Raw genomic sequence first — 14,751 nt, forward strand, 5'->3', positions numbered from 1 at the left:
ACTGAACTGAAGTGAATGCATGCTTCTGTGTAAAGAGTAACATTCCCTCTTCATAAAGTATTCCAAAGCATTTCCTCCTTCTGCCCTTGCTCCCTTTCCGTTTAAGGGCTACTTTTCAACATAAAGTCAGTTTCTGCCCCGTCTGTGCTATTACTCCTAATCAATCCTCTTCCCTCAAATTACAGCCAAAGTTCCTGAAATAGCCTGTATCCTCTTTGGTGCTGCCTTGGGTTCTCCCCTGACCTTCTCTTCCCCTCCCTCATGCTACTCCAGCTACACTGGCCTCAAACACACCAGGCACACTCCTCACTTGGGGCTTTCTCTCTGCTAAGGCTTCTATTAAAAAGTACTCCCTGGGATTGACATATTTGCACTACTGATACTATGGATAAAGTAGATAACTAACGAGAAGCTACTGTAGAGCTCGGGGAACTCTACTCTGTGCTCTGTGGTGACCTAAATGGAAGCAAATCCCCAAAAGAGGGGATATATCTATTTATAGCTGGTTCACTTTTCTGTACAGCAGAAACTAACACAACACTGTAAAGCAGCTACGCTCCAATAAAAAGTAAAAAATAAATAAAATGTACTCTCTCCAAACAAAGCCGAGTGTCCTTGTTCAACTCTTTCAGGTCTTCTAACCATCCCGCCTTCAATAACATGCTGCTCTCCATCCCCCTCCCTTTCTTCGTCCTGGCTGTATTTTTCTCCTTGTCATCTATTGCCATCTCTCTTCCCGCATATTTCACTTTTTCCCTTGGTGACCATCTCTCTCCTCTCAGCCAGACTGTAAGCTACATGAGGGCAGGGTTTTGCCTCTCCCTTCACGGCACCTAGAATTCTGCCTGCCGCACAGTAAACATACAATATGTGCTTGAATAAACAGATAAACAAATGGTAAGCGTGCATTCAGACTGGCAGAAAGGCTGCTGTGACAGTAAAATCTGAGATGACCTAGGGAGGAATGAGCGACGGCCTGGTTGTTATGTTTAAAAATCAACATCGTTTAAGTCATAGAAAGCAAGCACTGAAGAATATTCTTAGAATATAAATTGTTCTGTTCAGTCCAGATCACTTAGCAAAGTACTTAAGAAGACAGTGACAGGAATAATTTGCAGGAAGCTACCCTTGGGAGTTTTTAAATGAAAAGTGTGAAAGTGTTAGTTGGTCAGTCTTCTCGGACGCTATGCTACTCCGTGGACTGTAGCCCACCAGACTCCTCTGTCCATGGGATCCTCCAGGCAGGGATACTGGAGCTCCCCTTCTCCTGGGGATCTTCCCAACCCAGAGATCGAACTCGGGCCACCTGCATTGCAGGCAGACTCTTTGTCATCTGAGCCACCAGGGAAAGCTGTTTTAAGGAAATATAGTAGTTTTTGATGTTAGCAATACTAGACTTTCTGAGTTAATGGATTTTCTCTTTTGAAATAGATCACTGTGCTTTGTTATAAATCACTGTGTCTTTGTTATGTAAAAATGTAACTTTATCGCTATCTTAAGACTAAATAGATTTTAAGGGGAAAAAAAAATAATTTCTGCTGGAAAAAATTACAGAAGATTCTGCAATGGTCAGAAGAGACTACTGGTCATTGTTCCCATGGAATGCTCCCAGTGCCTCTCGGGATGCTTGTCTTTGACTGGACAGGGCATGCTAGGGCATGCTTGCGGAAAGTGGGCTTCAGCCCAGAAGCATGTGGAGCTCCATAACATCCAAAAAGTGACTTTTCTTTTTACCACATTGATCACAATAAAGTAGGGGTCCCCCCCCCCAAAAAAATAAATGAAGTGAAAGAAGAGTTTCATTTCAAACATTTCGTAAATCTGGGTGGTTACACATGGAAACAAAGCTTTTTAGGGCTATGGAGAAGTAGCTGAGGAAAAGTCTCTATTGGAATTTCTTTACATGAATGACTTAACTCTGAAACTGAAAATTCTAAGTGCTCAAATTATTTGGCAGACATCATTCAAATCCAATTTGAGTCAACACTACTCAGTATAAAGCAAGAATTAGTGTTAATGTATTGAAGAAAATCAGAGAATGATGCAGAATCCAATAACAAAAGAGTGTACCTAACCTGAATCAGAAAAATGCACCACCTTTTGATTCCTCTTAATGAGATGTCACAATGAACTCACAGATATACACCTAGATTATTTGTACCTCATTTAACTTGTTAAAAAACTGCCTGTAGTTCATTTCATATTCCATTAATTTTATGAATTCAGTTCTCAGTTATTCGTTTTTCTTTTTATCTTTATAAAGTCCCCGGCTAACAATTGTTTTTGGCATTTTTAAAAAGAAGTTCTGACCAGATGGAGCCAAATGACATTCATAAAAAAGATTTTCATTCCAAAAAAGATTTTAGTTTAAAATAACCCATATAAACAGTAACTGTTACCAAATTGCTACTAAATGGAATCTTTCCTATTTGATGACACAGGCTATGATAATACCTTTTATGTTCTGCCTATGAGAACCAGCACTACTTTCACTAAAGCTCAGGTTGAGAATCAATATAAAAATATTACATTGGTAAAAGGATTATAATTTGCTAATAATTTTAGAATGCTTGCTCTATTAAGCATTTTGCAAACATCATATTTAATTATCATAAAAGCCCTATGACTTCAGTGTTGTTATGATCACTATTTTATAGTTGAGAAAACAGTTGAGTCCTGGAGAAGTTGACTGCCCAGGGTCAGGTAGCAGAGAGGTGGCTAAAATGAGAATATGGATTTCAGCACCCAAATTTTTAATGTGGCTTCCAAAAAGGCTGTGTGGTCTAAGTCATAACTATGTGAGCTTATGATGAAGTCATTGTTGGTTGCACCGACATTGCCTTCTGCTTTTGAGAAATGAAACATAGGCTGTAACTGATATTTTGCACTTTATCACTTCAGTGGTAAAAATGTCAAGACCAAAAATCAGAACACTTTAAGAACTATTAACCTTTAAGGTAATAATTAGAATTATGTCCAATAAATGAATGTGATATCCTTCATTCTGAAGTCACTGCAGTGGAACCAATAAATTTTGTACATGGTGAAAGTATCTGAACCTTCAGAGGCTTTTATTGATGTATGTGCCGTGCTTAGTTGCTCAGTCGGGTCTGACTCTTTGTGACCCCATAGACTGGAGCCTGCCAGACACCTCTGACCACGGGGATTCTCCAGGGAAGAATACTGGACCAGATTGCCATGCGTTCCTCCAGGGGATCTTCCCAACCCAGGGATCAAACCCAGGTCTCCTGCATTGCAGGCAGATTATTTACCGTCTGAGCCACAGACTGGCTATAAAATCTTATGAAAAGATCATAGAGGCTATTTTTAATATCTAGATGTTAACTTTGTTTATAATATTATCTTCTGAATAATTACTAAGTAAATGCAAAATAAGTGCATATGAGTTTCAAAAATAGGGAGCAAAAGCTAAGATTTATTCTCTTTTTCTGAATGTACAAGAGATAAAAAATACATTACCAGTTTAACCTTTTAAGAAAAATGAAAGTTAAAAAAAAATTGTGATTGCTATGAAAAGAGAAAAATGAAAATTCAGTTCTTTTTTTTAAAGAAATCTATCTGAATGAATGAGTGAGTGAGTGAGTGAGTGAGTGAACAAGCACAGCATACCTAATGTGTGCCAAGCACTGTGCTCGGCACTTTCAAGTGTTAGAACACTTTGTGACTTCAGTGGCATTTTCTGTATAAGAGTTGTTCATATCATTTTAAGTGTTTTACAGTATGATTCATGTTACAAAACCCTTAATTTTATATTTCCTTTAAATTAAAGAAGAAATGGTTTATAATATATTTTAAACAATGTGTTACTATATACTACTAACAGCTATAATTGTAGTTAATAACTAAAGTCTCTTGAAAAATGTCAAAAGAAATACTTGATTTCTGATGCAACTTTGACTAAAATATATACTTTAGAAATAAAAACATTCTTATTTTGCTAAAAATAAATAAATTAATAAAAAGAAAGAAAGAAAGGAAGAAATCTATCTTATGCCAAATTTTGAATTTTCCTCCTATCCTTCAAATGAAAGCAGAAGCCAAATGGCATTTTTCAATTAAATTTCAAAATTTTCATGGTAGTTATGAGACCAATTTTATAAAGAAAAGGACTTTCATCCACATTTTAGTTTAAGGAATCTTAGCACGCCAATACACATGGTATTTTTGGGAAGCTGGTACAGGCCAGATTGCCTTTCATTGAGAAATACAACAGGGTACAGAAAGTCCTGGTTTCTATGTTACATGTCACAATGCTCCCCAGAAGCTCAGGCTTATGAGCAAGATATGCAATATTAGCTTGGAGATTTTATATATTTAGAAATAGCAATACTTTGGCTAAAGAGTTGCCTGTTTTGCTTTCCTGGATGTTTGGGGATTATTTCTGTTCTATATTTTATTTGAGTTTTAGTAGTAATCCTGGTGGTGGTGCTCTTTGACTTAAAAGTTCCCTTAACTACATATTATGCTAATCTGTGGATGAATAAGGTCCTTTTTATACCAGCAACATTACATTAAAAATAAGATTTGAGCTTTAAAATAAAGGGCAGCACCAAGGCAAATTTTGAAGGGCAGATTCAAATATCTCAGGAAGATTACACGTTGAAAGAGAACAGACCTCTGTGACCCTGAGGACATCACTTAACTACTTATGGACTCTTCCTGTATTTGTAAACTCAGGGGAGTGTCTCCCTTACATCTGTCTCTGCTGATTGATGAAGTATCAGGCCACCAACACAAAAGCCTGATATGTAGTAACTAATTAGTTAGCATTTGTACCTTCATTTGCCTAACCTCTACTTGATGTACATTCCTGAATGGTATTAAAAAAGAGCGAACAGCAGACAATAATATTTACTTTCAGTTCAGTTCAGTCGCGCTCAGTCGTGTCCGACTCTTTGCGACCCCATGAATCACAGCACTCCAGGCCTCCCTGTCCATCATCAACTCCTGAAGTTCACTCAAACTCATGTCCATCGACTCGGTGATGCTATCCAGCCATCTCATCCTCTGTCGTCCCCTTCTCCTCCTGCCCCCAATCCCTCCCAGCATCAGGTATTTTCCAGTGAGTCATTCTTCGCATGAGGTGGCCAAAGTATTGGAGTTTCAGCTTCAACATCAGTCCTTCCAATGAACACCCAAGACTGATCTCCTTTAGGATGGACTGGTTGGATGTCCTTGCAGTTCAAGGGACTCTCAAGAGTCTTCTCCAACACCACAGTTCAAAAGCATCAGTTCTTCGGCGCTCAGCTTTCTTCACAGTCCAACTCTCACATCCGTACATGACTACGGGAAAAACCATAGCCTTGACTAGACGGACTTTTGTTGGCAAAGTAATGTCTCTGCTTTTGAATATGCTGTCTAGGTTGGTCATAACTTTTTTCCAAGAAGTAAGTGTCTTTTAATTTCATGGCTGCAATCACCATCTGCAGTGATTTTGGAGCCCCCAAAAAATAAAGTCTGACACTGTTTCCCCATCTATTTCCCCTGAAGTGATGGGACTGGGTGCCATGATCTTCGTTTTCTGAATATTGAGCTTTAAGCCAACTTTTTCACTCTCCTCTTTCACTTTCATCAAGAGGCAGGCTTTTTAGTTCCTCTTCACTTCCTGCCATAAGGGTGGTGTCATCTGCATATCTGAGGTCATTGATATTTCTCCCAGCAATCTTAATTCCAGCTTGTGTTTCTTCCAGTCCAGCGTTTCTCATGATGTACTCTGCATATAAGTTAAACAAGCAGGGTGACAATATACAGCCTTGACGTACTCCTTTTCCTATTTGGAACCAGTCTGTTGTTCCATATCCAGTTCTAACTGTTGCTTCCTGACCTGCATATAGGTTTCTCAAGAGGCAGGTCAGGTAGTCTGGTATTTCCATCTCTTCAGAATTTTCCACACTTTCTTGTGATCCACACAGTCAAAGGCTTTGGCATAGTCAAGAAAGCAGAAATAGATGTTTTTCTGGAACTCTCTTGCTTTTCTGATGATCCAGCAGATGTTGACAATTTGATCTCTGGTTCCTCTGCCTTTTCTAAAACCAGCTTGAACATCAGGAAGTTCACGGTTCACTTATTGCTGAAGCCTGGCTTGGAGAATTGTGAGCATTACTTTACTAGTGTGTGAGATGAATGCAATTGTGCAATAGTTTGAGCATTCTTTGGCATTGCCTTTCTTTGGGATTGGAATGAAAACTGACCTTTTCCAGTGTGGCCACTGCTGAGTTTTCCCAATTTGCTGGCATATTGAGTGCAACACTTTCACAGCATCATCTTCCAGGATTTGAAACAGCTCAACTGGAATTCCATCACCTCCACTAGCTTTGTCAGTAGTGATGCTTTCTCTGGCCCACTTGACTTCACATTCCAGGATGTCTGGCTCAGGTGAGTGATCACACCTTCATGATTATCTGGGTCATGAAGATCTTTTCGGTACAGTTCTTCTGTGTATTCTTGCCACCTCTTCTTAATATCTTCTGCTTCTGTTAGGTCCACACCATTTCTGTCCTTTATTGAGCCCATCTTTGCATGAAAGGTTCCCTTGGTATCTCTCATTTTCTTGAAGAGATCTCTAGTCTTTCCCATTCTGATATTTTCCTCTGTTTCTTTGCATTGCTTGCTGAGGAAGGCTTTCTTATCTCTCCTTGCTATTCTTTGCAACTCTGCATTACTTTATTACCTGGTTAAATTCTGGTGACTGAGGAGAATCAACGTCATACTTTGCAAGGAGGTCTACTTCAATTTTACTGGTTCTCAGTAGATTATACACAGTAATTGGAGTTAGAAAATGTACACCTTAGAAAGTCCTTTCATATTTCATATTTAATTCACATTGCTGCTCAGTGTGTAAAATTGAACATATCATTATTATTTTCTTGTCCTAGAGATTAGAAAAATGTCACTTTCTGACTTGAAATGACTTGATGAAAGTGGAGAAAGAACTTAAACTTGAGCCTCTGGGCTCTAAATTTTGTGTGATTTCATGACATTTTGTTGCCTTCTCACAAAAATAAATGTTCTTCCCTTTTATAGTAATGTGTTAGTGGACACTGGGCCACAAGAAAAATATGTTAAGCTACTAAAAACTTTTCTAGGTAACTCAAGAAGTTAGGTTCATAACTCTGTAAAGCAGATAAGAAGTCAGCATCTACTGCTGAGAGTTTTTCTATAAAAAAAAATCCGAAGATCTTATATGATGAAGATATTTCTTATATTTCAGGGTAAAGTGGACTTGGTTTGACTGAGGTTAATGTTTTCCTTGGGTTCCTCTTCTGGCATCACTTATGAAGATTTTATCTAAATGAACTAATACTTCAGACAGTTTCATGCCTTTTTTCTAGCATATTACAAATATAGAATGTTAATGAATTGGTATTAAAATTGGGAAAATGTATTTAATGTACTTGAAAAACCTCTAAAATAGCATGTTAAAATATTTAAACAAATTATATTCATCCTCACAGGCAGTTTTGGGAGAAGTTCATATGTCTATATAGGAATTTGGAGGAAGTTCATACATCTATATAGGAATTTCATCTATATAGTCAAAGCTATATTTTTCCAATAGTCATATCTGGATATGAGAGTTGGACCATACAGAATGCTGAATGCCAGAGAACGGATGCTTTTGAATTGTGGTACTGGAGAAGACTCTTGAGAATCTCTTAAGCTACAAAGAGATCAAACCAGTCAATCCTAAGGGAAATCAACTTTGAGTACTCATTGGAAGGACTGATGCTGAAGCTGAAGCTCCAATACTTTGGTCACCTAATATGAAGAGTTGACTCAATGGAAAAGACCCTAATGGTGGGAAAGATTGAAGGAAAAAGAAGGGGGCAGTAGAAGATGAGATTGGTAAATAGCATCACCGACTCAATGCACATGAAATTGAGCAAACTCCAGGAGATGGTAAAGGACAGCAGAGCCTTGCATGGCAGTAGTCCGTGGGGTCACAGAGTCGGACTTGACTTGGAGACTGAACAACAACAAGAATAAGAATTTGGATGTTCTTTCTCTTTTAATATATGAAAACCCCAAATTATTTGTTCAAAAAATACTAGAAACATATCAAATAAAAGAATTCATAACGAAATATAAGATAGATAAGAAACGGAAGTATAAAATGTGAAGATCTTATATACTAGGATAAAGGCATTTGGGTTGATTCCATATGTCAGTGCCAAAAGCTATGTAAGGTCTGGTATTTTATCTTACCTATAAGCTAAACTGTTAAACTGCTACTACTTCCTGATGCTAGAAGAAGACACCAGTCTCCTAGATGAGAGACAATGGACTTCACGCATGCGTGCTAAGTCGCATCAGTCGTGTCCAACTCTTTGCGACCCTACGGACTGTAGCCTGCCAGGCTCCTCTATCCATAGGACTTCCCAGGCAAGAATCCTGGAGTAGGTTGCCATGTCCTACTGAAGGGGTCTTCCCGACCCAGGAATTGAACCTGCATCTCCTCAGGCTCCTGCGTTGCAGGTGGATTCTTTACTACTGAGACATGAGGGGAGCTCAATGGACTTCACAGTCCACAGCAAAGAATCGGCTGCCTGTCAACATGTCGCCTACACCAGTTCCCCTCCCCTCCCAATCCCAAGGAAGTTACACAGAGGAACATGGATATCTGTGCATACCGTGGGTTATGTTAAAGAAGAATTAACCTTCAGGGATTCATTCACAGCTTTTAAACTAAAAATGAATAAGCCTATGTTTTCTCTGAAGGAATGAGCTACCTAATCCCTTAAGGTTGCTCACTGCAAACACTACCCTGAGGTATGCCCCAGACAAACAGCATTCAGTGTCTTTCATTCTTGTCACACCCATAGGAAGATATAGGGATGCTCAGGGTTATAGCAGATTGATTCCTAAAAGCAAGCAGCACTCAATATTTTTTATGCCAAGAGATATACTTCCCTATAGGACAAGAAATATTGCCGTTGGTGACAATACTTCCTATGGTGGAAAGTCTTGGGAGGAGCAAGGAAAATCCTGCACCTTTTGCAAAAGTCCGCAGGTAATTTTTATATGACAACCACACTGATCTAAGCATTGGAAGCCATAGAAAGTTTGGGGGTGGAGGAGTACCATAAAAATATCTTTATTTTAGAAAGATGACTCAAGACAGCACAGAGATTGACCAGAGTGATGAGATGAAGAGAGAACCTAATTAAGCAGGAGCTTACGGCAACTATGGTAAGTGACCATACTGTAGGTTAATGCAAATTTGTGGATGTGGAAAATGAACCAGGAAAGCAGTGCTGGACTGAAGTAGGGGAGAAGACAAGGGTAGAAACCTGTTGGAACTAAGTATGAGTAAGGAAATTGACTATGCTAAAGCCTTTCACTGTGTGGATCATAACAAACTGTGGGATATTCTTAAAGAAATGGGAATATCAGACTACCTTACCTGCCTCCTGAGAAGCCTGTATGCAGGCCAAGAAGCAACAGTTAGAACCAAACATGGAACAACAGACTGGTTCAAAACTGGGAAAGGAGTATGTCAAGGCTGTATATTATCACCCTGCTTCTTTAACTTATGATATGCAGAGTACATCATGCAAAATGCTGGGTTGGATGAAGCACAAGCTGGAATCAAGATTTCTGGGAGAAATATCAACAACCTCAAATATGCAGATGATACCACTTTAATGACAGAAAGTGAAGAGGAACTAAAGAGCCTCTTGATGAAGGTGAAAGAAGAGAGTGAAAAAGCTGGCTTAAAACTCAACATTCAAAAAACGAAGATCATGGCAACCAGTCCAATCACTTCATAGCAAATAGATGAGGAAAATGTGGAAACAGTGTCAGATTTCTTTTTCTTGGGCTCCAAAATCAATGCAGACGGTGGCTGCAGCACGAAATTAAAAGATGCTCCTTGGAAGAATAGCTATGACAAACTTAGTGTATTAAAAAGCAGAGATATCACTTTGCTGACAAAAGTCCATATAGTCAAAGCTATGGTTTTTCCAGTAGTCATGTATGCTTGTGAGAGTTGGACCATAAAGAAGGCTGAATGCCAAACAATTGATACTTTTGAAATGTAGTGCTGGAGAAGACTCTTGAGAGTCTCTTGGACAACAAGGAGATCAAATCAGTCAATCCTAAAGGAAATCAACCTTGAATATTCATTGAAAGGACTAATGCTGAAGCTGAAGATCTAATACTTTGGCCACCCGATGGCAAGAGCAACTCACCTGAAAAGACCCTGATGCTGGGAAAGACTGAAGGCAGAGGAGAAGAGGGTGACAGAGGATGAGATGGCATCACTGACTCAATGGACATGAGTTTAAGCAAACTCAGGGAGAGAGTGACGGACAGAGAAGCCTAGCACGCTGCAACTCATGGGGTCACAAAGAGTCGGACACGACTTTGCAACTGAACAACAAAAAGAAAACCAGCAGTTAGGAATTTGGGAGGAGAGCAAGTTTGAGTATGACAAGACACCGGATTCAGTTTTTGAGAAGTTGTATTTGAAAGATTCACTAATTTCAGCGGACTACAGAATGAACGTAACTGGGCTCAATACACACCAGGATATATATATCAGCATATATCACGACATTCTATAGATGATTTAGAACTAGACAATGAAATTTATCTCCTGCTAGCTTATAATTAGCCAGGATTGGAGAAGACTCTTGAGGGTCCCCTGGACTGCAAGGAGATCCAACCAGTCCATTCTGAAGGAGATCAACCTTGGGATTTCTTTGGAAGGAATGATGCTGAAGCTGAAACTCCAGTACTTTGGCCACCTCATGCGAAGAGTTGACTCATTGGAAAAGACCTGATTCTGGGAGGGATTGAGGGCAGGAGGAGAAGGGGACGACGGAGGATGAGATGGCTGGATGGCATCACCAACTCGATGGACACGAGTCTGAGTGAACTCCGGGAGTTGGTGATGGCCAGGGAAGCCTGGCGTGCTGCGATTCATGGGGTCGCAAAGAGTCGGACATGACTGAGCGACTGAACTGAACTGAACTGAACTGATTCATTTCCCAGTTAGCTCTGTCATGCACACACACACATCAGCAACATTTAGCACACTATAGTGAATACTGGAGTTCACGAGACACTTTTATTCATGGTATTAAAATCTTACAGAAAACACAAAAGTCTCAACATCCCTGGGATCAAATAATATCCAAAATGTATAATACCATCTCAAGTCCTTAGCAAATGGATGTGATAAATGAGTAATCCAAACACCTCATTTAAACCAACAGTTTCAAACTCTTCTCACTCAAATCCATACTTTAAAAGTAATGGCAGGGTGGGGAGGGGTAAGTGGGTGCATACTTTTGATTTTATCCTTTTATTTCTCTATCCCAAGTTGTAATAATCAGTTACCCCCTGAATAAAAGGCTTACAGCAAACAAGAATGAGAAGCCAGCATCTAGATAACTAGTTGATAATAAATGAGCAGTATTTCAGCTAAAGGCAGCCCAGATCATTTCATAGGCAAACCTGATGTTCAATCATTTTTGATCTATCTACTTTGCTAGTATTATTAGCTCTAGATACAAATGTCTGAGGCTTCAAAAGTTGGTAAAGAGGCAAAAATAAACTTTCATAATTCTGGACTGGTACTATTTTAGTAAGTTTAACAAAAGACAAAAAACCCTACCGGGCTCTTTGAGTGTATCTATAGGTAATAGGTGTGTCTTCGGCGTATAATACAGAGGCAGCTGCAGGGCGCTTACCTGGTTGCAGGTATTGATGTCTATGCCCCCCTTCAGATATTCCACGACTTTGTCTAAGTTGCCTGCTCTGGCGGCACGGAGGAAGCTTGCATTGCTGTCAGACTGTGAGAAACAGAAAAGAGCTTCAGTGAGTTACTGATAAAGTGAGAACATATCAAAAACAAAGAAACAAGAATGTTTGCACCACAGATCAGAAAAGCTTTGGCTGCAAAATAATTCAAATCTGAGTTTAAAACACTTAATAATAATTAACAGGACAAGTGAGCAACCTCACAACATTTCTAGAGAGCTAAGGGCATTAAGGTCAATGGGAATACATTCTGCTCTATTAAAGAGTGTAAAAGAATCATTAAAAATAATTTTACTGCTTTATTCCAAATCTTTGGCTACATTTGAAGATGAATTTATACTACCCCCAAATCCACTGGTACCCATTCATTTTAGCTTCAGGAAGCTAGTGACTTTATACTGAGACTAGTATGAAGCCAAAAAGGAATAAAAAACTGCAAAGAAATGAAAGGTTCTGGGTTTCTTCTTTCTTCCTTGACTGGTTTTCAGATGCATCTGAGGGAGAATACCAACTACGGGTCACCTGGCAGTCATCTGTCCTTATGATAGGGGAAAAACAGAAAGTTGCAAGGATGCTTTGAGGAAAGCAGATAGTGCTAGCTGGGAGATGCGGACTGGGCCAATGCAAATTTTGTGATCTTAGTGATTTTGGAAGAACAAGATTAAATTTAAACCAGCTGACATAATACCAGATTCAAATCTGTTGGTAAAAATGATCAGTCCGAGTGGAAACTGCCTTCTAAGTCCTCATCTTGAGTCCATTCCTCTCAAAACCTGATCCTGGGGAAATCAGCTAAATCCCCCGACCCCCACCAAAAAATATGTCCAAAGGAGGCTATTTCAGACACATAGCCACAGGCACGTTGCCTCTCTGACTTGCTGACAAAGTCTGATTTTCAAACCTTAACACAAGGTTGATGATAACTTCATTAGGTTCCAAGATACTGGCCTCACTTTATAGATCTTGTGGTATAACATCTGACTAGAGGAAATGGGCTTCCCAGGTGGCGCTAGTGGTAAAGAACCCACCTGCCAATGCAGGAGACATAAGAGGTGTGGGTTCAATCCCTGGGTCAGGAAGATCCCCTGGAGGAGGGCATGGCAACCCAGCCCAGTATTCTTGTCTGGAGACTCCCCATGGACAGAAGAGACTGGCACGTTATGGTCCATAGGGTCGCAAAGAGTCAGACGCGACTGAAGCAACTTAGCACGCACACACATGCAAAGAGAAAACAGCAACCTACCTACAAGAGTAGATCTCTATGAAAAGGAACCTACTAGAAAGGGAGATGCAGGTGGGATGGCTCTTAATCCACCATTCTCCCCAGTAGGCTACACTGCCTGCCTCCTTCTCTCTCGAAAGGACTCGGCAAGGGCTCTTGGCATATTCTCGGACCTGTTTATTATGACTGGTGATGAAGTACACACATAGAAATGGAAGTGTTTCCTCTGGGAGTCTCAAATATGGAATTACTTGCAGACTGTTAGAATGATTTACACCGGGGAAGACTGAACACCCTAAGACAAAATTACCTCACATTTAAGCCAAATACCACAGTGCCATATATTTACAAATTTGATAGATAATTTATGAGGAGTCGAAAGGTACGACTGAAATCTGCACATCTGGACTGCATGCTCGGAGCCTTCAGAAACATACCCCGGTGTGACTAACATAGTGCTGCCTTCCTCCTCCCCGCTCTGCTGTGATGCCTCACGCTTCACCCTTCCTGAAAGCTATGCTCATGGCAGGGTGCCCCGGCATATCTGCAATGCTGCAGGGACTGAATGGTAACTCATTTTGAAATGCCTATTCTATGGAAGTATTTGTGATTTGCAGCAAATTCTAAATTCCAGGAAGATTTTCCTCCTTCAAGTTTCTTGCCCTAGCACTTAAAAGTGAAATGTGATAATACTTTGCATTATGCTCCGTCAATATCCCACAAGAAACATTAGTTATTACAAAACAACAATTAAATAACATTAGGTCACAAAAAGTATGACAGCATTATTTCCAATATCTAGGTTTCTAAAAACGAATCCACATGCTATATATAGAAAGTACTTCCATCCGGTACACAAGGCTTCATAATTATAAGTCACATTTATGAATGTCAAGCACTTTCCAGGTGGCGCTGGTGGTAAAGAATCAACTTGCCAGTGCAGGAGACGCAGAACACAGGTTCAATCCTTGGGTCTGGAAGATCCCCTGGGGTAAGAAGCGGCATCCCCCTCCAGTATTCTTGCCTGGAAAATTCCACGGACAGAGGAGTCTGGCGGGCTACAGTCCATGGGGCCACAAAGAGTCAGACACGACTGAGTACATGAATGCTTACGGTGGGTCAGGCACAGAGCTAAGAAGTCATATGCATTATATTGCGATTACAATAATACTAGGAGAAAGCAACTATTATTATGCTCATTTCATAGGTGAGGAAAGAGGTTTAGAAAATTCTTAAGGTCACAGAATTTTTCAGTAGAAGATCCAAGGTTTAACTCCTGTTTCTCAGTCTCAAAGCAGCAAGTCTTATCTGCTGTTCTGCCTCATCTGTGCAATGTATCAAAGCAGATGTTACTGTAGCTACCTAAGCTCAGCTATAGGTTTAGTTTGTTTTTGATAACCTCAGTATGCCCTTGGTCTACCTATTTGTTCTGTAAATCCTGGCTCTTGCTTGATAGAGTGCCTTAGCTAGAGAGAGAATTCTTGGCTGACAGCTGTAGCCTCAAATTTATCAGCCATCTATGCACCTAGAAAAATGAAGAGTTGGCTTGAGACAAACTACTTAGAAACACATTCACTTCGGAATAAGAAAAGAGACAGTAAAGTACATACTGCATTAAAAAGCCAGTTGACTGTCTTTCTCTACATGCCTAACATGAACAAACTCACAAACTAAGATCAGGGTTCACTATCATTCCTGTTAAAAAAAAAAAAGAAAGCCATGAACAGAAGTAGAGACAGAGG

At 39.8% G+C, this 14,751-nt stretch overlaps 1 protein-coding gene across 11 annotated transcripts in view; it reads right to left on the minus strand.

Moving 5' to 3' along the window:
* The window catches only part of ANK2 (ankyrin 2), a 251,354-nt gene that overhangs the window by 203,266 nt on the left and 33,337 nt on the right, over window positions 1-14,751 (minus strand). For all 11 annotated transcript variants that reach the window (XM_040237434.1, XM_040237432.1, XM_040237433.1 and 8 more), the window contains exon 2: window positions 11,718-11,819. In XM_040237434.1, the coding sequence (XP_040093368.1) occupies window positions 11,718-11,819 (102 nt within the window). The remainder of the gene's footprint in view (window positions 1-11,717; window positions 11,820-14,751) is intronic.

The sequence above is a fragment of the Oryx dammah genome, unplaced genomic scaffold (assembly GCF_014754425.2).
Source record: "Oryx dammah isolate SB20612 unplaced genomic scaffold, SCBI_Odam_1.1 HiC_scaffold_3, whole genome shotgun sequence".
Classification (NCBI taxonomy): Eukaryota; Metazoa; Chordata; class Mammalia; order Artiodactyla; family Bovidae; genus Oryx; species Oryx dammah.